At 42.9% G+C, this 27,234-nt stretch overlaps 1 protein-coding gene across 1 annotated transcript; it reads right to left on the bottom strand.

The window, feature by feature from the left end:
* Positions 1 to 870: 870 nt before the first annotated feature.
* kcnk5a (potassium channel, subfamily K, member 5a) lies at positions 871 to 27,133 on the bottom strand. The gene is made up of 5 exons (XM_088927379.1): positions 26,584 to 27,133; positions 9,058 to 9,169; positions 8,097 to 8,263; positions 7,621 to 7,789; positions 871 to 6,158 (listed from the first exon to the last, which is right to left on the bottom strand). Exons 1-5 carry the CDS (start codon positions 26,767 to 26,769, stop codon positions 5,314 to 5,316), a joined length of 1,479 nt encoding a protein of 492 aa, XP_088783505.1. The 5' UTR covers positions 26,770 to 27,133; the 3' UTR covers positions 871 to 5,313.
* Positions 27,134 to 27,234: the final 101 nt, after the last annotated feature.

Raw genomic sequence — 27,234 nt, 5'->3', positions numbered from 1 at the left:
CAGGAGATGAGGTGATGATCGATTGTGACACTTTTGCAGAGATCAACATGGAGGTCAACACATATTCTGGACAGCACACTACATGCAGCAATTAACAGCAACCAGACTGCAGTTTTTCATTTGGACTATCTTGACCTCTCTTGCTGCCCTTCCTGTGAGCCAACCATAGCAGTATTCCAGGAAGACAACGCACCTCTTCACCCCACTTTCAAAATTGATTTCTGGCACTGAAGTCTTTTTAATTGAGGAAATAGTTATCTTTACACAAAGGACAAGCGATTGCTGCTCGATTTCTTGAGGGCACATTGCCACAACAAGGGCAAGATTCTAAAGATATGTTAGGACAGGAAGAGACAAGGGGAAGAATTTCAGTGCTGAACCCGAGTGCATTTCGGTACGGCTCTTTGAATCTTTGAACAAGCAGTTTCTTTAACTTTGGTTTTAACTTGTACATTTACTCTATACCATAGGTGTGTTCTTTGTCACACAGAAATAAATTACAAGTAATCCTAGGTGTAGAGTACATGATTCCAGTTACTTTGACAAGTTCTAGTTGTATGTTTAACCCTATATGTGACCAGTTATGAGGTACTGTGCCTTATTTTCAGTGTTTATTTTAATACTTGTATGTGCTTTAGTAAGACCGTTATACTTACAGGATACCATCAAGCAGCCTCTGTGTCCGATTCAATTCAAGACTTTGTGACACACCTGGAGCTCCTGAGCTTTTTTCTTTTCTTACTTTCCTCCATGCAGAATTCACCCCTGCCCCCCCCCCCCACACACACACACACTCGAGCGTCATCATATTGGCTTATTCGTTTTTCACCTCTGTCAGAAGTTTGAGAAAAAAACACCACCAACAGAACACATTTTATAAAAAGTTTATTTAAAATATTGAAATAAATTATACTTTAAAAAGCCATTCAATATGTACAGAACAGTTTTCCCAATGATAAATAATTCAGATTAACCACAACAGCAAAACAAATACGCCGGAGTACGTTTTACGCTAATGGTGTTGGGGAAAAAAAAAAAAACTTTGCTAGACCAACATCACATGTTCTCCAAGAATCAAAACCCTTTCGTTTTCATGTCATTCAGAACCCTTAACAGTACCTATGCATTTTTTTAAAGCTGATTTAAGACTGGTTACTTAAAAATCATGAGCAGGCTTTTATCCAAAGTATAAGTGACATGATAAGATGTGCCCTAAGATGGGCACCTGAGAGATCACAAACACACACGACACTTCGACTCCGAGAAAAAGCTTTGTTAACACTGCTATGCAGAAGTGGAGATATAATCGTTAAGGATGGCTCCTGTTCAAGAAGCAGAGACCCTTGGCATAATCCTATAAGATATGGTACCATGATATCATAGCCAGAGCAGAATTACAGTATTACAAGTGTTCGATTAGTTACTAAAATCCAAACGAGCTATGGACCAAACGGCCTCCTCTCGTTTATAAAACTTTCTTCTGTACATTTTAAACCTCAGCAGCTTAAAACCCGTGGCTCAGATTGGAATTTCACGACTCTGAAGGCCAGCGGTGGTTTGGATTTTCCACCGCACCGGGGACACAGCGGCATCGATCAGCTGTGCAAATCGACACAGAGACCGCCGCCTGTAGAAACTGAACAAAAAAAACATTGCTCATTATGTGGAGCTTTAGGGTTCTTTTTCTCTCCAGTGGTATACAAATACAGCGATTTCCAATAAGTGTAATCACTCATACACCAGAAGCACACAACATTCTGGATTCTACATTTCCTTCTCGTTTTAGATTTACGAGACTTCCGTTTGGCTTTAAGTGCCGTTTTTATTATCCTGCTCACGAGCTATGTGGGGATTTATCGTCAGCAGGACCGGGGTATCTCGGATCCTTAAGCAGGCCTTATTGAAAAACGGAATAAAATGGCCCAAAGGGACAGCAGTCAAACTGCTGACGCGCCACGGCGGCCGAACTCTCGGCACTTGAGTTGCGTGGTTGTGTGTGGCAAAATCAATGTGCATTTTTATTTATTTAGTTTACACGAATCCTCGTGCTCCACTTAAGAAAGCGCACTTGTTTTCGAGACTGACTGCCTCCCCAAGGGCCCGGGATCTGAAAGGGTTTATTCGGCTGCTGGTACACTCCCCATGGCTCAGTTTCAAGCAAGAAAATATCACTTCACTCTGCTAATTCAGGGCTTTTCTGGCAGTGCTTGACACGGAGAAGGAGTCCAGTCAAATCACCTCTTTTTTCAACGTATTTGTGCCTGATAATGATGTACCTTTACTATCCCCAGGTAATCATTCCCTGATTTTTTCCCCCAATTTCAAAGTTCGTTTGCAGATAGGCAGCTGAATGCTACATGGAGTGTTAGGAGGCTCCTATAGGAATTTTCACTGAATTTGTTCAGCGATATCTTTGCACTATTGGCTAAACCACTGAACAACCATGCCTTATTTATGAAATAAGGCTTGTGATTTTGTTAGATTGCATTTGCAAAGTGAACATGAAAGCATGACACGGGGAAAGCTCGTTAAGACCAGGAATATATAAATTAATTCACAAAAGATACAAGCAAACGGAAACAAACCAAAAACAAAAAAGTCAATTTCACACTAATCACTAAATATACCGTAAGAAATGTTCCAATTTGAGGTTGTGGTTTTACCTGCCTTACGACTGCAGCAACACTTCCTGTTCTGATGAGGGAGCGTACAAAGCTGACAGCTGGAAGTAAGCAACCATTTAACTACAATCTTATTCATTTCCACAGCATTTGCTATCCCTCAGTCACTGAAGGAATGGTCATGAGCTTGCATGCATTTCCAGCACAAGTTCATCCTGTTCCTTTCTGGGACTCACAAGGGAAACCTGTGATTTTAATAAAAGCTAGAAGAAGTGGAGTGGAAGGGGCTTCTGTGCTAAAAATAGTAGTAGGATTCTTGCAGATGGGGAGTCTGCTCTTTCTGTTGGAGATGGTTGCAATAATTTAATTACAGGCCGCGCACCGAGCTTGACCTCTCACACAAATGTAAGAAATTCCATGCTGGCAAGCTCTCGGTGCAAAGAGAAAAACAATTATAACATGCAAAAACCTGTTTCAGCCTGAATGCAACCCCCCAGTCCACATCAGAAGCAAAACTGATGCAACGCATAAGCAACAGTTTTACAGCACTTGATGGTACAGTTTGGAAAAAAAAACAGGTTCGTTTCTTCAGGAGGTGAACTGTTAAAAAAAAAAGAAACTACTGGGAACAATGCAAAAGGGGTATAAAAGTATTGATCCACTGCTCACAAAAGCAGTAAGGTACACGATACATCAAAAAACCGTTTTTTCACTTTCAGTAATTGTGTCACTCTGACATAAAAAAACAGGTAGTTCAGCACCTCCACTCGCAAGGAAAGAGCACCTAAGCTCTTCTCAAACACAAGGGCTTCAAAATGTTTAACCAGAAAATGTACTGTTTAGTACTGTCTTCACAAAGCCCCCCCAAAAAGACAGATGTCTCCTTGCTAGAGGCACTGATGACTTGTGCTGAATCACCTCACTTGGCATTACACAGAACAAAGTGCGAGTCTGAAACCTAAACGTAAGGCACTTATGCTTGCACCAAGCAATGGCATCACTGTTAATGGATCACCTGGCAGGGCTGGCCTGTTTTTCGACAAGCCTTTGTGCAAATCTAAAAAAACAAAGTCACATCAGTAGTCGTGTTTTTGTTCCAGCTGAGGCTATTGATTAAGCTTATAGTCTTAATTGAACCACCTTTCAATTTTTAAAAATGTTCTCTGTTCTTGATAGTACTGTTTGCAGTGTTTCTTTGAAATAACACATATGAAGGAGATTTCTGAAACTATTTGCAATGATTAAAGGATTGCTTTCTCATATCAGTGGGACCAACGGGAAACTGATAAAACAGTTATTAAATATTGATATAAAGTCTCCAACACCCACATTATAAGCACTTATAGTCCACTGTGACCCACTGTTCAAACGCCATCTTAAAAATAAGCAAAAATAATAAGAAGGTAATTCTGAAACGAAGTTACTGCTAACTCCCAAACTTCTCTAGGTATTCAAAGGCTAAAGGGACTTTAAAGCAACTAGTTCAACTAAAGGGTGAATAGGTTTGATCACCTCAGCTGGAGTAAAAACCAGAAGAGACGAGGACTAGTGTGCCAGTCCACCACAATCTCAGTATGACCAAGCACAAGACTGTCTCTCCATCTCATTTCATTTTGGAAGGGACGACATACTTAAGACTTTAAAGACAGCGGGTGTCTACTAGTGCTACTACCACTGAATCTTAGCCCAGACACCAGTGTCGCAACCAGAGTGTTACAAAAACAGGAACACATGCAGCAGTTCCAGGAAGCGCGTGGCACTCGTACACCGTGGATAAGAAACAGGAGTGTACCAACAGGAGAAGCCGACAATTTGGTTAGCGCAGCAAGTGGTGCAAGAATCCAAGGCTTCGACTTAGCCTTGCGAACTGTCCGAGATCAAAGCACCCCGAGGCCATTACAGTCCTTGATCTAGAGCTCAGAACCAGAGCAGAAGAAATTCCTGCACACCACACAATTACGACAGACTTATTCCTTCAAGAAACAATTCAAGATGCACCAATATGGTGAATGGATATTCTGCACCCGGGAACACTCTTAATGGCTGTCCTCACAGCTCTTGAGCTACGGATTTCTAGGCTGTCTTGCTATACGGATATTACTGGGCCTTTGAGCGGAGGACACAGCCTGGTTTGTTCCTCACCTAAAACAAAAGCGCAGAAGTCAAGTTCTCCCATTTCTGCGTAGAACTCCACAGTGGAAGACATGGGAGAAAACAGGAAATTGTTTGGATCCTAAAAGGTCCACATAAGGACAATTAAAACTTTTGGTTAATAAAAGAAATGCTAGAAACAGGATGAAGCTGCATTTACTCCCCACTTCAGGTCCTTCTTAAAACCCATATGAGTCCCATATGAGCTGGCCACCAGGGCAACCAGACTCGGATGTCTTCTATGGATTACAAGTTCACAGGAAGTTTTGCTCTACTAGGCCCAAAAACACTGGTAACTCAGCACAGGCACTTAGAACACTTGACAGACTGATCTTCCGTTTCCTGCCTTCACATGTTAAAGTCATGTGACTGGACTGTGCACAGAACCGTGCATGGGCTTAGTACCAGTAAGTTTTTTAATGCGTTATACAGTATTGGTCTCTTCTTGCTCATTTGAACATGGCAGATTGTGAGAAAGCCTCTTGTTAGGTCCAAAAAGCAGAATAAATCAATTATCAATAATTAAAACCCGCCCCGGGGCTCACGTAGGGATGTCTGTGTTGTCCACTTTGGAGTACTCCTCCACCAGCTGCTCGTAGGACAGGGAGCGGTCCGAGCTGTCCGTGGTGAAAACGGAGCCCTCCGACTCCGAGGCCCTTTCTTCCCGCGAGTCCGACTCTGACTCGACATTCTCGTCCGTCGAGATTTTGGTCTTGGAGTCGTCGTTCAGCAGGTTCTCCTCGTCGATGAAGGTGATGTTGGCGTTCTGGAAGATGAGGGCCTGGTACTCCTTGCAGGCCCAGCCGTACCTGCCCTCCCTGCCCTCCTTGTCCAGCTGGTTCTCGTACCCCCGCTCCCGCATTTCCAGGTCCATCTTCCCGCTCAGGTCGGGCAGGAGCTCCCGGTTCTCCTCCTCCTCCGTCAGGAGGCACCTCCTCTTGGAGAACAGGACGCTGTCGCCGAAGCTGTGCCGGCGGCGCTGGCGGGGCGAGCTGTCGAACTTCAGGATCTCGTTGACGTCGTCGTGGCAGCTCTTGCTGCGGACGTTGCTGCCGCCGCCCCCCTGGCCCGCGCTTCCGTTCTTGACGCCGATCTGCTTGATGAGGTCGTTGTAGCCCTCCTCCTTTTTGGACAGGAACTTGAAAATGTTGGCGTCGTTGGCGTTGCACGCGAGGTGCAGGGCCTTCTTGTTCTCCTCCTTGCAGTGGCGCATCTCCTCCTCGGACTCCTTTCGGCGTCTTCTCCTCTTCTTCAGGGCCTTGTGGGCCTCGACAAACATCCTCACCTTCCAGTTAAAGAACAGTGACAGCCAGGCCAGGCCCAGGTAGATCCAGAGCTCCACGAAGTAGCGGTACAGAGCTGGGTACACAATAGTTGGGTTGACACCTAGGAAGAAAATCAGCAACCGCTTATTTAGAGCTCTTTTGAAAACCACACTCCTGTGTTCAATTTGTTTTTACCTCCCTTTTAGAATAAGCTAGTATCCCCCCCCCCCCCAAACTGAGACACTTTCTGTCCTCATCCCCTGCTTTGCTTGGTAAACATTCCTGGAAAACCTGGCCACTCTGCTTTGCACAGATTCCTGGGCGATCATCTCCAGCACTTCTGACTGTAACAGTAAATGGAAAGGCTTGCAATACTGGGTTATGATGCAGTTTTAATAAGCATCAGATTGTACTTTTATAGGTTTTAATGCTTCAACAGCTCTGACCTGGCCAAATCTGTGTATAATGCAATGGTATTGACATAGTACTTTTAAAAGTATTTCCATTGCTTAAATATCTGATAAGTGACCTAATGTTTTACTATGACTAATGCTGCGTGATTTATTTTCCCTTCCCCCCCCCTCCAAATTTCAGCTGCATTTGAGGTTTCTAATGTGGAATTACAGATAATGGAAGACCTTAATAAAGGGAACTGGCCGAATGCAAGTTTTCCTAAAAGGGGGTGGAGAAATGGCCATCAGCGTTGTTTTTGAGAACCTGCTATCAGCACAAACTGCAGATTAGCAGTGGCTGAGTGCCGATAGAATAATCTGTATGCTTTTTCCACATCATGTACTAAGTGCCATTTTGACTAGGCGGCTTGCGGGGGTGTTTGTTAGCCATACCCGAGTTCTTAATTCAATTGCCAAGCAAACACTAACATCTGACAGTTTCCAACACAGACTCCACTGGACTTTCTATTTCACCGTCTGAAGACGAGGGTTCAAGGACAAAAAACAGTGGATATGTGGAGACAATGGAATACCGAAACACCTGTCAGGTACTTCTTTACACGCTCAGCTCAGAGAGAGAGAGACGCTCCTGATCACTGTGCTCTCTACAGGAGGCACTTCTTTACTTGGGAGGTAGCAAAAGGATGGAACAAGATATCCTGTCATTCCACTTCCTTCCAAAAAGGGCTGGATGGGATGATGGGATCAACTGGCTACTACCAAATGGGTTAGAACGGCATCCTATTATATGAAACCTCTCATGTCTTATGTTCTAAAGCACAAGGACAATAAGAAACCAGGGTATCGGCTTCAGCAATGTGGCTGAGTAGCCTGTTCTACACTCCCACAACCCTTCATGTAAAGGGGTATCTCCTGTTGTCAGTTCTAACTGCACTTACAGTGCTTTCAAATGTTACCCTCTGATTAAAAAGCATCTGTCCTGAAAAGAAGATTAGGAAAACATCCATAATTGTATACATAAGTAAACCAGCTACAGTCAAAAGAGCTCCAGGAGTTCCTTCCCATGGAATTTGAAGGGGGAAGTTATTTTAACTAGATCATTGTATTAAAGTTGCAGAGCTCTGTGGCCCATTAAGAGTCATTTGCACACACATCTTCTGGATAACATACCTGCCACCAAGTCCCCAAAGCCGATGGTCGTTATGGTTACAAAGGAGAAATACAGCCCCTCAATGTAGGTCCAGCCCTCAAACGCGGTGAAGACAAAGGGGGGAATCACAAGGTGTATCACCACCCCCCAGAGGAGGAACAAGGCAGTGCAGGTAAACTGGGCCTTTCTCTGAAAGCAGAAGATCGAAAGAGTTCTGAGGAAACCATTAATCACAAAGACATGCAGAGCAACAACACCCGAGACTCAAGTAAAAAGCGTAGCATCAAAAAGCAGCTTCGGTATCAAATCACTGAGGTTAAATAACTTGCAAAACAGATCGCACGATTAATGGAAATAATATACAGTTCGTGAATACAGTTGTGACTAGGCAGGGTTATCGCATTCCATGGTCACTCATGGACAGGCAGTGCTCCTCACTCACACAGCAGGAAAAGCAAGATCATGTCCTATAGCCAGGACAGGCGCATGACCTTACCAAAGAGACTCTTTTCTTGGTCAGGTATTGACCCAAGTGTTTGGCTCTCCCTCCAAAGAACTTGCCCAGCGCACTGATCCAGGTGAGACACAGCGGGACGCCGAAGAGCCCGTAGAAGATACAGAAGACCCTGCCTTGAGGCGTCTTGGGAGCGATGTTTCCATAACCTACAGGGACCATCGGAAGCAATAATTCAGTGACGCTTGGTTTTACTTTGCTAGTCTCTTCAACTTTAAATTCAGTCATATGCTTATTTCTAAATAGAGTAGGCAAGAACAAAGCATCACTGCACACAGCAGCAGGGTTTTTTTGGGTTACATCAATATCCAGCTAAGAGCAGCTGTGGTATCCAAGACTGTACGTTGTGCTAGCCCAGTACTCGGAAACAGAATGTAAAATGTCATTTTTTAAACTATGTAATGCGTTTTCTTTTTATAAAAGGCTGCATGAGTCTAACTGTTGTCAAGCACTGGTTCAAAATTGCTTTCCCCACAATTAAAAATCTTTCAAAATGTGTGAATGCATATTTGAAGCATTTTAAATTTGTATCCATTTTGTTTCAGTGGAAACATAAGCCAGGCAGCATACAAAACAACCTCTTTCTGATAATCTAAAATGTGATAGCTGCTGGACAAGATCCGATAAAGTTTCAAGAAATAAAAGTAATGTTATCCTTTTACTGTAGCAACCTATTTTCAGTTCCCATGTTATCTGCACTGATTAAAGGGATACTGATACATAGGAATTCTAAAGCATTAATCTACGTGTACATTCTTCTCTGTTTAATGGTAAATAACCAGCTTTTAAACATTATGCTAAAATAAAAAAAAGAAACTGAGATTAGCCTGGAGTGTAGCTGGGTTTCCAGTGACTGGTAATCTCTTACAACCAAACCACATTTCCTCCCATTCCTTCAGAAAGAGGGCTCCGATATACAGGCTGGGAGCAGGAGGGGACCCACCTATTGTAGTGATGACTGTAGCAGCAAAGATGACAGCATTAGGCCAGTTCCAATTGTTGAAGGGCTCAGTGCCTGTGATGGTGACACCCTGTCCAGCAGCTTCAGAAACCTTCTGTAAACCACAACACAGAACACATGGATTAGAACCCAGTGGCGTCATGAGCAACAGCGTACTAGATCATAGAGTGCCTTTTTCATAGCATCATCTCAAAGCTCTCCCGTAAATTAAGAGCGTAAGAATTGGAATGAGAGGGGGCCCTTCAGTGCACCTGGCCTGTTTGGTAGTTAGACGTTAATTGACCCAAGGGTCTCACCTGCCCAGTTCTTCAAAGAAACCAGGCTTTCAACTTCAACAGTATGACTGATTGCCTTGTTTCATACACCCACAACTCCTTGTGTAAAGAAGTGCCTTATCCTTGGTTTTAAATGCACCTCCATGTAGTTTCCCCTTGTCCTCTGGCTCATGCTCGACTGTTCATGCTGAGGAAATCTGCTAGATGTGACAGTCAAAGCTTTTGAGGATTTTGGAAGCTTGCATCAGGTACCCTCGTAGTCTTCCCTGACTGTCCTATATCAAGGCTGTTGAAAACCATACACCCATGAGGTACGTCTTCCCACTCCGAAATAAAATATGCCAAATGCTGAAGTGATATTCCACACTTCCATCGTTTATACTAGCGACACTAAATCCTTAGTGATGAGAGCTGCCTCCCTTTCCCAACGTTATGCCTGACCTTTCCCAGCCACATCCTTCCTGACAAGTGGTGATTTTAACAGCGTGTTCCGCACAATTACACTAATCGAGATGCTGCCGGGGAACTCCGACGAGCATCCTCCAGCAGCAGGACAATACTGGGGTTACAGTTCTAGGCAGACACGCCAACAACGTCACACCAGCATCCTACCAATTCGAGGATGCCAGGCTCGTCCTGCCGCAAGACAGCTGTCTTATTAGCGCAAAATGAAGGAGCAGTCTACAGGGGTGCACCTACTTTAAACGAGTACCATCTACGAACTACGTCTGAAAGGAACGTACCAGTGAAAAGCAAAAGGTCGCAGAAAAGGAACCCAAGGTCTATAAACTGCCCTACATTTACTGTGATTACTGCTGCCAAGTCAAAGCTCACTTCCTACCTTTAATGGCACTGCAATTCGTTATCTCGGCAAAGGACTGTGGAGAGAGGTGCTGATGTGTGGGAAACAGGCAGGGTGGCACCTCCTGGAAAAACTGGATCCAGCCCCAGAACCCACACCCTCCAACGCCTTACACGTTTTCCTTGATACTTGTCCAAAGTAAAGGTCTCGGGGAAACGCAACGATGATACATTACTTTTTGTTCCATAACCCTGAACCATTAGGAACAGATGTTAACAGACACTATAGGGCTGGCCAAGGTGCTCCCTGTTCCTTACCCACATTCGGATATGATAAAGTGAAGTCATGCACTTAACTCACAAAGGCGTTTTTAAGCCTGGTGGCAAACTCTACATTACTGTGTATACAGAGAAAACTACTGGCCTTGAGGTTGCAAATTGATGAAAGTGATGGTTATTATATAATCTGGTTGTTTCATTCCTCACTTAATAAACATTAAACTATATAAAACTGAATGACATCAGCAAAGAAACCTGTTCTTCTATGTGTGCAGAACGTATTATTTAGATAACCAAATTTGATGAAAACTTCCATTTTACTGACTTTGGTTATGCTGTATAAATGGGTATGTTTTGACAGCACATTAATCTCTGCTCAGTAATAGTCCATTTTGAATCTAAAGCAGTTTTCTTCTCAAGAGCAACTTGTGCAGCTCTTGAACTGCAGAAACGTTTTCATAATCCAGCAATAGCTAGAACCAAGCCCCAGTTGTGCTCTCTTGTGCCAATCTGGAAGCCAGGAATGTCCGTCTTGCCCTTTCCAGTTAAAAAATAAAACTTGTCCAATGTCTGTAATTATAGGACACTGCAAAGAATGATTAGACTGAATTTACAAATCTCTCCATTATCAACACTTGTGTGTTTGACACACAAAGCAATCTTTCACATCCAGATGTGTTGATCAGGCGATCACAAAAGTGTTTTGCAAAAAAAAAGCTTCTTAGCACAATCTTGATCACACAGTTAATCAGTAAACCAATTTTGGATTTTAAAAAAAATGTTACTTCAAGTAAATATTAAAATATGGATTGTATATAGCTAGAGACTCATTTTACAAAGTAGATAGGCTTCATAAATGTGCACGGGATGTTCAAAGGAAATTTCAAAGCCATAGGTCTTGGGTCCTAAATGTTCTCTAACAATGAAGACCTATGTTCATCATGGCTGTTCATTGCGAATAAGCAAGAGCTCATTGATGAATGAACCTTGCCTTTGCTCTGGTCTTCCTTCACCCAAACCAAGCACAAGATCACAAAAACGGACAGCTCTGACTAAGAGAACCAGGGTTAAGCACGCATACAATGGTCTCGCTTCATCACGTTAAAGGCACCCTTGAAATCTGCAAGACGTCCAGCATTTTACACAGTCACGGTCCAGGTTTCATTTCAGCTTTTACAAAATTGATTTTTTGTTTACTGCACTTCCCAAATCAGCTCAGCATACAGTACTTCCCTTTTCAGCACTTCCATTAAAAGCCATTCTTTACTGAAAGTTCAAATGCACAATATTTTTGTGTAGTCCCTTATACGTACAGTACCCCCCGTCCCCACCCGATTCCTCCTTCTGTTCATTTAGCCTTTTCAAATCTTTACTTATCGCACCAACTTCTGCAGCAGGCCTCTGAGAACTCTAATAAGCACCATGTTTTACCACACGATCCCTTATGTAATGGCTTTTAGTAGCCTCTCAGAAGCTGTCTAGATGTTAAACCATGAGAGAGATTAGAACAAAAGCCAACCATCATAGTGATTTCTTATTAAAGAAACATCAAAAAACCCTTAAGGCAGAAGAGCAAATGATTTTGCAGCAGTGAAGACCTGAACATATTACTTATCATAAGAATATCTTAGCTTGATCACCCACAAAGACTAATACTCCACACTGTGCTATAAATGCATAAGAACATAAAAGGTGCCAGATGAGAAAAAGCCACAAGTCCCGTTTACACTGTTTGGGAGTTAGCAATTGAACCAAATATATCATCTAACCATTTCTTAAAAGTATACTGACTGACCAACAACATGGTTGGAGAACTTGTTCCCTACTCCCACCACCCATTGCGTAAAGAAGCATCTCTTGTCCTAATTGGAGGACCTCAACCAGTTTCTTACTGGAGAAAAATCATGGCTTCTTTCAACATGGCTGGGCAGCTTGTTCCACACTCCTACGACCCTTTGTGTAAAGTGGTGGCTCCTGTTGTCTTTTTTTTTAAATGAATTTCCACATACTTTCCACTTGTACTCTGGTTCTCCACCAAAATTCCCATTTTTTTCTTAAAAATTGGCAACAGCACGGCAGTAGGATTATATAGATGCTTAATTGCAGGGCAGGCTACCCACGTTTGCAGAGGACATGAGATGCTGATTTCGGATGGCAGTAATGACAGGACAGACACTGGAGCGCCTCGTACCGACTCGGACACTGCAGCCACCTCTGGAGAAAATGACAGGGGCTGATGGGTTGCTCCAAGGTCACAGACAACGGAAGGGAGGCAGCCAGCAGCACCCAGCTCAGACAGGGAAAGGCTGAAACTCAGCCTTGTCCTGCAGGACCAAGGAAAGCAGTTTAGGGCAGTGAGAGAGCCTGTGAATACAGCACACAGAGCTGCTGTGCATGGCCCGAAGAAACCATAGCATCTGTGGTAGTTCAGGTGGGTATCTGCGTCAGCACGCGCATGCTGCAAAGCAACAAGTAAAAGGTTTATTCCATGCTGCAAAGAGAAGAAAAACACAAACACACCCAAAGAAGGCTCCACAGCCGAAATATGTTTCCTTTCTTCTCTTTTCAGTACGGAATAAACCTTTAACTCGTTCTTTTATAGCATCTACGTTCTGGGTGGCATTTAGAAAAAATGGTACAGTTTTTCCTTCGCCAAAAGGAACCGACATCAAGCTCTGGAGGGAACGAATCACAAAAAAAAAACTTCCAATATTCCTTCAAGGTATCAAATAAAGATCAAGGACCTGTTAAGCAATAATATAGGTTGCAATCAAGTGATGGCTTACAATGATGCAAGAGAATGCATTTTGGAAGGAGGAATAAAAAATAAAAAAAGTATGTCATCCCAATATTTATGACAGGAAATCTTTAAAACAACTTTAGGAAAATCTTGTATATACCTAATATTTAGAATCCTCAAAAGCATTGACAGAGTCAACCCAGTGGACTTCTTTGGAATAAACAGTGAGACACGAACCAGAGGATGCAAGCACAAACTCGGTGCTTTTAAAATTGAGAACAGGAGACACCACTTTACACAAAGGGTTGTGGGAGAATGGAATGACCTGCCCAGCCATGTTTTGGGGGGGCTGACAGCTTAGCTTCTATCAAGAACCATCTGGAAGAGATCCCTGGATCAATTAATTACCAACACATGCAACAGTTATATTCTTTATTGTTAAAAACATTTAGATCATTTAAAACTATTTTAACAAAAGGAATACATTAGAAAAGGTACAAACTGGCAAATTCAACTACTCTGGAACTGGCAATTATACTTAATTGTAAAAAAAGTACAATGTCAGTCCTCTGACAAAATTTCGCAATTTAATCCATCTGTAGCTGACCAACACCAAGAATTGACTACTATTACAGTCTACCATTACAAAACAACAAGCAGTGAATTTGGGAAAGCAAAATAAAAAAGCCTTTAGTCGCTATGACCTAGATGTCCTTGCAGAACTGTTGACAATGTAACTACCAAATAAAGAATGTTTCTTATTTGACAACGCAGCAGGTTCATATCAGATTCACGGTAGCTTATCAGAGATTTTAACATTCAGACGACGTACCAGCAAGAGGAGTTTGTATCCGTGTTAAGAATAACCTAACTGTACATACTTGCGGTGTTACACTTCATCCTGCATTATAAACGAGCACCTTGACCCCAGCCGTGCACTAATCTCAACATTCTGTAACCGCGCTTCTCAACAATAACCACTGCGTCACAGACCCAGTTTTCTAAAAGTAATTAGCAGCTGGGCACTGACTTGGTAAATTTCCAGAACAGCCGGATATCGTGGAATGTGTACAAAATAAATAAGTACACCGTTCCACCTCCTCTGTTGAACTCCTTCCAAACCACTCTAACTCTCAGATGCATCGGGTGAAAGCGAGAGAACATTATTTCCCTTTGAGCCACCAGTCACTACCAGTAAGTTCACATGCAATTAAAGATCCAACCTGGAACAAACAAAAACAGGATTCACAAATCCTGTGGTTCCCAAACCTGTTCCTGCGGGACTCCTGTCGCCTGAGGTTCAATTCCAACCAAAGTTCTTAAGCGAAGGGTAATGGACTTCCCATTTGGGACTTTTTTTTTTAATTATGTCCTCCAAAACTTCAAAAGCGATCTGTGATGGTTATCAACCCCATACCGGTTTCTGAGTTTCTAACCTTCAGGCTTGTGGCCTAAAAGTAACCAACTGGGCCACCGCAGATGGGAAAGAAACGTGCTCCTCGTGGGCGTGTCCGATCCCATATCTCTGCCGTCTCTGTCTGTTCATCACCAACTGACCAGCAGGGGAATGCCACTGATCAGACGGGAATAAGGGTGAGGGAAAGCTGCATACGATGTGGCGTGCTGAAGTTTGGAACTTGTTTCTTCTCTCAGTCTGGAGTTTCAAACATGTCACATCTAAACAAGCCCGCAGAAGAATGAAAAGCAACAATTAGCACTGGAGATTTAAAGCTCAGCTGAATCCCCCTAAGATTAGGGCTGGGAATCACCAAGTCAAGACAGCCCCCAGGGCTTATTACTTATATTAATCATGTCAATGAATGATTATGTATGCGTTAATGTCTGTTGTATTTCTTTCTAGTTTGCACTATTTGTATGTTTTCTATACAGTTTCTGTGTGTGCAAAATATATCTGCAAGGATCCAAAACAAATTTGAGAAATCAAAGATTTAGCCGATTGTAAAAACAATTCCAGTTGCAATAATTCCCCGATTGGATTATTTACTGTTTGCTTTGTCCATCATCCTCATTTAGAAGTCTCCGAATAGAAAATGACGTTTTTGGCCGCAGGAAGATGCTGCTGGAAAGACTGGATTTAGCCACTGGTGAGGGAAGGTTGCATTTACAGAAAACCGCAGCAGAACCCTCTGCAGAAAAAGTGCAAGAAATGATTGCTTTAACAGGCGCTATATAAAAAAAGGTCATTTTTTAATAAGGAAGTTGGCAGCCAAAGTTGTGGACTTCAAAATCAAAAGAAGCAAAGTTCCCAGGGCTATAAAGATTTGTATTTTGTGTTCTTACAGACTTACAGTAACTCACAAAACCTTTAGACCTGGCTCCAACAGAGCAATGTCCTGGCCTTCCGTGAAAGGTTCAGAATATCGCCTGTACAGAGTAGTGCATATTCAACATCCACCTTTACTACATGGCTGGAGGACACACCTCTGCAAAATGTAACTCCACACTGGAGCACAAAAACCAAAACCTTCAAACTACTTCCAGGTTAGGTCAACAAGAAGAAGCCAGTCAAGCCCAATTTTCTTACAGGTACCTTTCAAAATCAATTAATGAGAGGGAGTAATGCAACAAACTACATCATTACTTTCTGTACCTATTAGTAAATGGTCCCTATCAAGGCCTTTAGGAAGGAGAGAAGAGAAATGTTTATACAAAGAAAAAACGTTTCATGTTAGAAGAAATGTTTTCTCAGGCAGCAATGTGGAGAAGCGGTTGGAGCTCTGGACTTTGAATCGGGTATCGGTTCAAATCCTGGCCAAGAAGGTACTGAGCATATACTTCAAACTGCTCCTGTAAATACACTGCTGTGTAATACGTACTCTCCCAGACACAGCCAACAAGAATTTCATCTTACATGATCTAGCTGGTAAAATACTTTTAAATAAACCCCCAAAGAAACAACACTTCTCTTTTAAATTTGAAATTCAAACTGGAAAATTAAGTAATCAAATTAAAGAGTCTGTTTATTTATCCCTGTTTCAGGGAAAAAAAACATTGGTCAGTGCCTTTGGAGGTTCCAGTTACTTTAATAAGTATGTGGAGTTAGAAAGGAAATCCAGTTCTGAAAATTAACCAGCCGGCTAAGGGGCTCCAGTCGAGCACCAGGGGGCTTGAGTGGATATTATTTTCGCCTGCTCGACGCTGCAGAGGCCGAGACTCAGTTCAAGGGAGCGGTACGGCTCTCGGTCACAGCAGGCTGAAGCCCTTGAGCAGGCCCGTGACAAACGGAGAATCTGGGATTTTAAAGAGAAACCCCCAAGGTGCCGACCTCCCCACACCACTCACTGCCAACAACAGGATGCTTCCTCGTGCGTCTGTGGGAACCCTTGGAGGTCAAGCACAATTAATTCCACCCTAAGGTCTGGATCTTCCAGCTGTTTCCACATTGTCGGAAAAAGAGCGGCGAAGAGCGATGAAGCTCGGCAGCCTGTCTCGGAGACGCTCTGTCAGGTCGCCAGGCAGAGCCCTGGAAAGAGACGCCACAGCAGCCAGCTACAAGGAAGCCTCACGAGATTTTCCAGTGCCATCCAGTCAAGCTTTTCTCAGCTCCAGGGTTTCCACACTCCTGAATATTTGTGCCTCCGCGGTCAGCATTGCTGCCTTGCAGCTTTCGGGGCCCTGGGTTCAATTCCCGGGGTGCTATCTGGGTGGAGCTTGCATGTTCCGGGTGCTCCGGTTTCTTCCCACAGTCCAAAGTCATGCTGGTAGCTCAACTGGCCCTGGGGGGTGTTTGTGCCCGTGTGTGCCCTGCGATGGACTGGCTTCTGTCCAGGGGGTATCCTGCCTTGTGCCTGTGGCTTTCTAGTACAGACTCCAGATCTCCTGCACCCCCCAATTAGATAAAGTGCTTAGAAAACAGAAGGGCGGATGAGTATTTTCTGTGCGTTGAGGGGTTTATGTGTATTAAGTATGCATGACTGTGCAGGGCTTTGGAGATTCCTAAACTAAATACAAGTGCATTGTCATCATTACTAAATTGGCTGACACTTTAATCCAAAGCAATTTATCCTGCTGTGTAAATGGATACAAATGTATTTTACTGGAGCAACTCGGGTGAAGTTCCTTGCTCAAGGGCATGACGGCAGTGTGCCTCACCTGGAATGTGAACCTGCAACCTTCCAGTTACAAGTCTAGGACCCTAGCCCCTGTTCCACACTGCTCGTCAACTAGGTTTACGGCTTTGGATTGGAGCTTAAATGTTATAAACTGCTACAGGCTGTAATTGGGTCTCAGATAAACTGTAAAATACTGTTTGATCCAGTGTCTCCCTAAAAGCATTTCAACTTAACACTGGGGTCTTCGCACGTGGGAGAGAAAACGTGGCTACCAGCTGTACTGCCAACTGTTGCTAAATCTCTGAACTTCAGAGAGTGGCTGGTTTCTGAAACAGAGAAGCATTTAGAAAGCAGCCTCTTACAATAGGAGCACAAGTCGTTTTTCGGAAGCATCCAGTCCACACTTGTTCATAAATATAGGAGATAATTCCCTTACTTAGTTGCGCTAAAGTGGTTGTTTCATCTTTGAACAGTACACATTTGAAATGAATAACCCAGTGCAAATGAAAAACTACACCATAAATAAGGTAGATGAATGAATAAGGTAAGACGGCAAAAATAATATTTTTAGTGTTTTGTTCCTTTGCTTTGTAATATTATATCATTTGAGAAAGGAATCTCTAGCCTGCTACTGTAACTGGAGTGGTCAGATAACAAAACTCTTTAAAACCACAATGACTTGCAAGCTATGTTGCACTCGAATTTCACTGTCCAAGTAAAAAGTCACTTCTAAAGCATATTTAGTGCTGTATTTTTCCACTCTCCACTTTGAAAAAGGCAAAAAGACTGTTCTTGTTCCACAACTGCACAGGTAAAGGGTGTAGCAGCCCTGAGCAGGTTTTACAGCATTGTCTCTGTTTTTTTGGGAAGCATTTTTCAAAAATCTTTTTGCGAAGAACTGGAGAGTGGATTATTCTACTGGCACATGTTCACAGCTTGGAAGAAAACTCCAACCCACAGTTGTCCTGAGACAGAAACCCTTACATTTCTGAACTGCTTTTCATAGGGCTCTGGGGTCAATGTGAAACAGCTGGCCCTCAGTCACTGCTGTTCAGAGACTAAGGCCACTTTTATTCCATCCTGCTCTGGGGGTCTGTCGTGAAACAACCCGTTTTTGAATAAAGGCTAGTATAAAAAAAAAATAACTGAGGGAACAAATGCAAGTTTACGGTGTTGAGCAAATTGCTCAATAATGTTTGAACTATTCACAAGCAGTTTGCTGCATTTACTAAACAATCTTTTATTACACACCTTAAGTTACCATCTAAATATGGAACCAAATTGTAAGTTTTCAATATATGAGCTCAATAGAGCAGTCATTAAAAAACTATTTCCAGTGTCATGTATACAAAAAGCCTCAGGCATATTGCACACCCTTTGAATACAAGAGGTCTGTTGTTTTAAGGCTACTATAAATACTGCTACAAATCAATAACAGAAGGGTCAGAGTTTTAACAAAGAAGCTCATTTGAAGATACAGCCCACACGACTGGGAGTGTTTGTTGAAATGCTGAACCTCACTAATAAAATCGGTGAAGTTACTTTGCAAGCTCCAGAACATTCACGGTTATAAAAACGTTTAGAGGTGAAGGTGAAAACATTTTTCAACTATAAGCAAAACAATTTTATCAGAGCGCACTAATTTCTTCCCTATTGCTTACTGCTTCACCAAATGACCTCAGGTGACAGCCCCCACACTTGCACACAGTAATGTCTATCGTTCTGCTGGTGTAAAATCATAAAATCATGCTCTTATTCCAGAAAAAAACACACACACACACACACACATTTTTACAGCGAGCATTCTCGCGGCTTCACTCCACATTTAATGGTTGTCTTCTGCAGTGGCGATAAAAGGTTCCAAATAATTTGGACCCCACACTGCATGTCAAAGAGTTCCATCCCCCATCCCTTTTTGTGTATCGCTTTTCCTTCAAGATAAGAACTCCACGCACACTCTTCTTTACAAACCACTCCCTCCCCAGCGCCTGGTAGTATTGCTCTGTTTGCATTTCCACTTTATAACTGTCAGATACATTCAGCACGCCAGGTGTCAAAAAAACGCACAACACCTGCAAGTGTCTGACAGCAAAACAATTGCTAATCATCGTTTCAAACAAACATGGCTGACAAAGGGAGAATAAGAACACCCATGTCAGTCAGGATCCCTTGACACCTGGCAAACTGAGTCGACTACTCTGTAACTACCGCTCTTTCTTTCCCAGGAAAAACAGTGAAGTCCAGATCTTTCAAAATGAATTGTACTCAAGGGACATCTAGCACAGAATCTCAATTTAAAGAAAAATATGCATTCTCTAGTCCGAGTTCTCAAGATAGCTTGACAAGAGAATCCAATGAAAATCCTAAATCAATTATACACAAACATCCCAATAATTACATGGTAAACAGAAGGCTTGACTAAAAAAGGAAAGCACATACACCACACTATAGCAGCTCTGAAATAATACCTCGTCCGATTAAAAAATATTCAGAACTTGGCCACAGAAAATGTATAACATGTCAAATAGCAGATCTGTTAAAATCACCTTACACCAAGCATGTGACAAGCTCAGGATAAATGGAATATTTACAGAGCTACTGTAGCACTAGTATTTCAATAGCCTCATACCTGCCTAACTATCTTGAAGCACACAGTGTTTCGCTCAAAAATATTTCACTCTAAACACCCAAAAATGGTCTCTAGCCTGTGCAACAGGTTACAGACCTGAAGTGTACAGTAGCTTTCACACCTTTATAGCAAGAGACAGCAGAAAGACCCTCAAACAGGACTGTGTATGAACTACGGAAAACCTCTCGCCCAATATCAAGTTTGCATATTCTAGTAACGGTTACAACCTGAAAAACAAACCTGTGCAAAACAAGTCATCCGTGTAATCAGCTGGCTCTTAATGACACCCCAAACTGAGCTCAAGGTCTAAGTCATGGTCATAAACATGTTTATCATGGTATGTGAAGTCTGAGAAATTAAAGAAGCATTTTTCATATCATTATCATAATATCATTAACAAGCATATATCACTTTTTTATTGTGATGCCAGAACCAGCTTTTATTCATGCACTGACCAAGCTAAATTTTGAACTGTAGTCTAGGCTTCTGGCTAGTGGTCATTTATTTAAACAAGTGTACCAAAGCCCTCAGAGATGGCAGTCACAAGTTAGGAGCTGTGCTCCTTTTTCTTTTTTTTTTTCCCCCAGCAAACTTTAAGCTTTTGAGAAGGAATAATATTGAGAGACGACACTCCAACGCACAACACCCTTCAGCAAACACCCTGCATTTCTCAGCTGAAGGAAGAAGGACTCAAACAGTACTTCATTTCCACTTCTGTAAGACTAGCGCTGTCATTGTTCTCATCAGGGAGGGGCAGCTATACACCAGAACTACAAGTAAAAGACAAGCTAGGTTAATCAATAACAAGACACATCCCTGAAAGATCAAAAGACAAGATAAGACCACATTCACTGTCGCCAAGTTAAACGACAAGTCATGTACTGCGATGCCTAGGGTGCAAACACGAAATTTAATTTCTTCTTTTCGTGGCACTAAAACTGGCGTGACTCAGAAGGGAAATCAGAAGGGCTGGCAGGAATTTCGATCATTTCCATTTTCGGCTTTGCAACCTTCTCCCAGTCATTTACTTTTCACTCCGTACAATATGCAAGCGTGAATCATTGCTAACTCGAGCTTAACTGCTCAGTGAGAATTAACATCTCACATACGTAAACTTCACTGCTACCAAAGTAATATCATTGCCACAAAAGAGCCGTTACCAAATCCCACCAAAAAAAACTCAGGAGGGTATTATCGCACCATAGCCGTTTTGACCAAAACCCCCTTTAAAATTTATCAATGTTACGTTCTATATAAATAAACTTTTCATTAAATGGGAAAAATATGTGACTTTTTTTGCAGGTCGTCTTTCACTTCCCCCCCCCCCCTCCAACAGGTCTTTTATATTTTGTTAAGAAATTTGCAAAATAATGTGCAGTAGCTCATTTGTAATTGAACAAATTGTGCTCAAGCACAATATGTGGTTACCCACCTTCCCCAATCAAACTGAATATCGGGTCTGTCTTCTACCTTTACTGCTGCCCTGCCAAAACAGGTGGATTGTTTTGGAACTTCCTTTTGCCCTGTCACCTACTGCAGGTTCAGATATCAAAATAACTCTGATGAAATTTCCTTATACAGTCTCAGCTTACAAGGAGCACAAGTACCCGGAGGGCAGCTGGCCAGGAGTTTGCTGTTGATTAAGCACTATCAGCCTCAGATTGCTGGAAGACAGGTAGGGCTAAATAAAGAAATCAAAGAGCATGAAGTGAAAGTGCTCCTGAAGATCAAAATCTGATGTTTAGCCGAGTCAGGCCACAGATTTCCTGCATGTTTTCAAAAGCTAAGCTGCAGCTGCCTCTTGTGAAACTGTCCTAGTGCTTGGTGCCTGATCCTTTAGCTGTGTTAAGACCGGCAACCATGATGTGTTAACATTCACTGTGGTAACCTGGTCTGGTAACCTGAACACACCCAATAAAAACACACTGAGCAGGACAGTGAAGGTAGCCAGCAGCGTTACCGGTGCACAACAGCTACAGCTGGCAGACACCATACCAAACAAGTAGTGTGGAAGGCCAATATCATCCCTACCACCCCATGCATAGCGAATGTGAGCTCTTTTCATCAGGGGGCAGATATCGACTACCCAGATTTAAGTACAATACAACTAGGTTATCTTTATTCCCATGCCTATTTACCTGTTCTAATCAGACTGGACTGTGAGGATTTAAAGCTTCTGACTTGTTTTGTTTTTTAATCCTGGCCATGCATGTTAGTTTTTGGTTAATGTGTTCAAAGTATGGTGTTACATCTTTTACCTGCCTGCAAAGCAAATTTCTCCAATCCTAGTCTGGTATGTCTGCTGGTTTTGGAACTTTTCTTACCTTTAACTAGTGAACAGGCCATTATATCGTTCCACAACAGTCAATCCTTGAGATCAAAGAGCAATTTCAATGAAAAGATATCCTGATTTGCTATTTTCAAGTCTGCAGGCAGTCAGTGTATGGGCCTGGTGTTAACCTTGACCAGAGCTGTTCTCACTCCTTTGTTAAATTAATAACCTGAAGCCTGAAGGAACCCACCTCCTTGTTCGCATCATCACCTTTCCTAGACAGAGGGAACAAAAAAGACCACCAGCTGAATGTGGTTTTGCACAGAACCCCGATCTATTTGTTGCACTTTGCACTACATTGTCATAAAACCCTGGTATCTCACCCTTTTCGATGCAGACTGCAGTAAACTTCAACCTAAATAAACCTCATGCAATACCCAAACACTCTCGAAAAGCTGCAAAGAAAACAGCTAAAAACCTAGACAACAAATCAAGACTGGGAAAAACACCTGGCAGTGCAGATTGCTACGTGCTGGAAGCAGAAACAAATGAGAAATATAAGAGGGGAAACTGCAGGAAAACGACAGGTGTTTATGCCGACATCATCTACAAGTAGACAAGCAATAAAACAAACAGAATGTTCGAAAGAACTGCAAGCTCAGAATATAAACACAGTGATGTGGAAACGCACTTGTAAAATGTAACATTTGAACTTCTAGAATATTGTCTGCAATTGTGGTCAACACATAGCAGAAAAGATACAGTTGTTCTGTCCAGAGCAACCAAATACAGGCTTAAAGGAATATCGTGCCCTGGTAGGCTGGAGGAGCTGAACCTTTTTATTCTGGTAGACAGCAGACTATAGAGGCACCTAAGTATTGACATTTCCAAAATCCTCAAAGGCTCTAGCAAGAGTCAATGGACTTCTGCCATATCCAGTGAAAGACACACCAAAGGATACAAGTGGAAATTGCAGGGAAATACATTTAAAACCGAGAACAGGAGGCAGGTCTTCACACAAAGGGTTGTAGGAGTGTGGAACAGGCTCCCCAGCCATGATGTTGAAGCGGATACCATGACTTCTTTCAAGAAACAGCTGGATGAGATCCAGGGATTGATTAGCTATTAGCAACCAATGACCTCACCACTTGTGCACAACATTTTGGGCGCCCAGTAAAAGTGCCGAGGGTCACTCAGTAGAGGCCTTCTGAACGCGTCTCAACAAGCAGATCGCAATCCTGGCTCAGGCAACTACCAAGCGAAGCCCAAATTCATAAAAATCAAAAGAAAATTCAAAACTCCTGATCAGGTAGAGTTCTTATAATGAACTGGCATGGTCAATAAATCTGAGCATTGATGGAAAAACAAATCCTACAGCTGTGAGAGCTCGGCTCCCAGCCCTCCATTCAGTTCAGGGCTTTATAGAATCTGGAGGCTAGTACAATGCATTCTTTGTATGGGAGCTAATGCCAAGTGTTATGACCCCCCACCAAACTTCTCTCTGAAACTTTAATGATCTCACTTCTGTGCCCTTTTCACTTGCAAAGAGACCACAGCAACAGGCTGCCTCAACAGCTGCTGCATTCAGCAACATCCACAGCCCAGCCAGGAGAAGCTTCAGGTTCCCATTCAACTCCCAACCTCCCCATCCCTCCCCATTCACTGGAGGGAGGGGGTTGCACTAAGCTATGCATCCTCCCCCTCCAGGCCACTGGCAAGCAAGAAGAGGGGGAGGAGGGCGACTAGTAAATTAGCCTGGTGCTGCTGGGATCACTGGCAGTTGCTCGACTGGGGATCTGTTCAGGCACGTTTCTGGTTTAGGAAACTCTAAAAGGGCCGAGACCTCCGATGTAACCCTCCTGGCTTTGTGTTCCTGATTTGCATTACAGAGTGGTGTCCCTATAGCCCAGGGTTAAAAACCCGGGACACATTTGAGCAAACTAACCATCTCAAGAGACGCGTGTGACCGGTATAAACAGCCAGAATCTGCTCTTCAACCCTCTCTCGACAAAGACGTACCCTGACAAGCCACGGCTATCTCACCAAGCTTCAAGCCCAATGAAATCAGTTCTGACCGCTCATTTCCCAGTGAGGGCAAAAAGACATTTGCACTACACTGGGTTTTCCTGAACAACAAAATGAGAAATCATTTTGACAGACCTGAAGTAGTAACTAAGGACACTGACACGCTAAACGCGCAAATGGGCCTAATTCTGCTCGAATTTTTTTAAAAAAATTCAGAGGTTAATATATTGCACAGACTCTTGCTAAATTTGTACAGCCTGAACACAAATTTGCACGTTTGCTGAGAAAGCTCACGTGCACGCCAGGTAATCGGACCAGCTGAACACTCCGTTACAGACATCACACCCAGCGTCATTATTTCTGCTGGGCCACTGCCATCTCCCCAGGGCCCCAGTACATTTCCCCCTTCCCCTCCTGCAGACCCGCTCCGGTGACGCGTCTCACAGCCCCCTCCTGTACTGCCCAGCTCGCCACTGCTCCCTCTCCTGTCCACACTGGACCAGGAAAGACAAAGCAAAGCCCTCCACCGGAATGAATGATAATGCCCACTTGTGAAGACGATAAGGCTGAAAGCAACCGATCCCAACTCTCCACGAGAGCCGTGTCAGCACATTATTCAGATCATGCCCCCGGGCGCAGTCAGACTGTGCCAATCGCAGGCCAATTTTATGCTCCCAAACAAAAGGACAGGGCATCGCCTTAAACAGACACCATGGGAACTTGCAGGCCAAGAGACGTTTAGGTGTTGACTATTAAAACAGGTTATTCAAGTCACTTGAGGAACCTGAAACAACTGAAACGGAATATAAACAGATCAGTCCTGCGTGGTTTGAGACATCCGTTTAGCCTGGTTGCTTTCCTCAACTGCCGTTAGTAAGCCTCTATTTAGAAGTATCATTTAAACCCCATAATTACTTATGTTTTCTTATGCAACGTTGAAGCAACGCCTGTAGCTGTAAGGCAGGCTTCTACAGGTATCAAAATACCTGCCCCACCTAAAGAATTTTTTGTCAAATAAACTACATGCAGTCCCCGAGTAACTAAGTTTCTCATGTAGAGTTTGCATAAACTTTTTTTGCAGGTTGTGAAGCCTAATTCCTTGACTGTACTTCCCAGTTTACCTGCAACTCAACCACCGCCTCTGTCGAATGACTCATCACACTCCGAGATGGTGTTTTTCATGAAAACAGTCTCGTCAAATGACTAGTTGACGGATGGATTAACAGAAACTGTAACCACAACTTGCTCATGTAACAAATAGGCATCTACTGCTGTTTAGGGTGTTTTTTTCAAATCACAAGGTTCTAAGAAAACAAGGTTTTGGGAGATCTGGTCCGAGTCCGCTGCACCTGAACTTCATAACACAGGACAGGAGGGCACGGGACACTCTTACAGATCTGTACATTTGAAGATGCTTTCGAGAAAAAAAAAACAATTGGAGATGTGGACTACTAAACTGCCCAGAAATCCTGAGTGCAACTATTAAAAAACTGTAAATCCAGGGTAGCAAGACAATTCACCTCCTTGTCTGAAGCATTTCTGTAACATCAGCTATTCAATCACTGGATTCATTCAGAACTGGGGAGTCTGAAGTTGGATATGCCAAAGACCCACAGGAGAATATACTGGGATCGCGCCTTTTCTTAAACTACACTTCCAGAACTTCAGACAGTACTCTGAAACAGTGCGGTTCAAATGTAGACTAAGCACTTGATTCTGCTCTCAAGGCAAGCAACGCTACAAAAGCTGTATACAACACGATCCTGGGCTGAAACCCAGAAGATAAAAACGAGTATCACTGTTTACATTCAGAAGCAAGATCACACACACACACACCACTTGATAAGAGAATAAAACCCGCGGGAAGTACAGAAAGTTGCGCTCGGGGTTCACGAAAGACGCGTACCCACCGAGCCCCACTGGCTGGCTTGCACGATCATATTATGTGCCTAAAAAACGTATTCCATGTGAAGGGCTTCTCCCAAACTCCATCAGAAAGGTGATTCACTTGAAGAGAGGGTAGGAGTGGCGGTTAAAAGATTCAATTTAAACCAGAAATAAGCAAACAATAATCCCCAAAGGCACCTTTTAATTCTCTTCTAAACGATATTTGCTACCTTTGCGATCTTTTTTTTTTGCTACCTTCCTAACCTTTTTGAATTCGTAGCACAGCAGAACAACAGTACAGGGATGCTGATGTGCATACTGGCAGCATAATATGATTAAGATATGTAACTAAAGTTATGCTGGGTGTGTGGTACTGAGTTTCCCTTAAGAGGGGGGAAAAAAGTTTTTGCTCCCAATGATGCAGCAACCGAATTGTGTAACATCTTCACATAATGCTGTTATAAGATCCGGATTTATTTCGACATATACAAGAAAAAAAAAAGTTAGTTCCCATTTTTTTTTCATACCTCCAAAATATAGTCCAGATCATCTTTCTTGAGGCAGGGGTAGCGTTTGAGAATGTCCTTCTTTTCGTCTTTGTATTTGTTCACGGCGGTCTTCCAGTTGGGCTCCTCGAGGACTTGAAATATCGCTGCCCCGATGGACAGGTAGAAAATGATAGCCGAAGTCAGTAGCGGTCCCTTGTCCACCATGATGACTTAGTTCTTCACCCTGTGGTGCGGGTCACTCTGTGTAGGTATTTCTCACCAGAGAGACTCCAGATTTTGAATTTGGAATCACTAACGCAGGCGCATGCCCAGTCTCAATTGTGGCAGAAAGTTTCAAACTAAATATCCTTCTTTCAGTTCAAAATTTTCAAGAAAGCTCTTGAAAGAGTTTTCATCAATATCGCAAGGAACATAACGAAGGGTGAAAGTTTTTTTTTTAACAGAGCTAAATATTAACCATTCTGTTAAATCTCAACTAATCAACTAAGTTTTAATTGAAGTTAGTGCTGAGTCTCAAACTTATTCCCGAGCTCTGCTAGTCGCGTCACTCCACGTGCGTACTCCCTTCAATTTGAGTTCAACTTTAGCACCGGGCTGAAATAGTTCAAAAAGTTAAGGAAGAGGGGTGGAGATTTTAGAAAAAAAAAATCCACAGAGTTAGAACCGCCC

The sequence above is a fragment of the Atractosteus spatula genome, chromosome 2 (assembly GCF_055471065.1).
Source record: "Atractosteus spatula isolate fAtrSpa1 chromosome 2, fAtrSpa1.hap1, whole genome shotgun sequence".
In the NCBI taxonomy this organism is placed as follows: Eukaryota; Metazoa; Chordata; class Actinopteri; order Semionotiformes; family Lepisosteidae; genus Atractosteus; species Atractosteus spatula.
The sequence above is the reverse complement of the archived record's forward strand: the minus strand, read 5'-3'. Positions and strand labels throughout refer to the sequence as shown.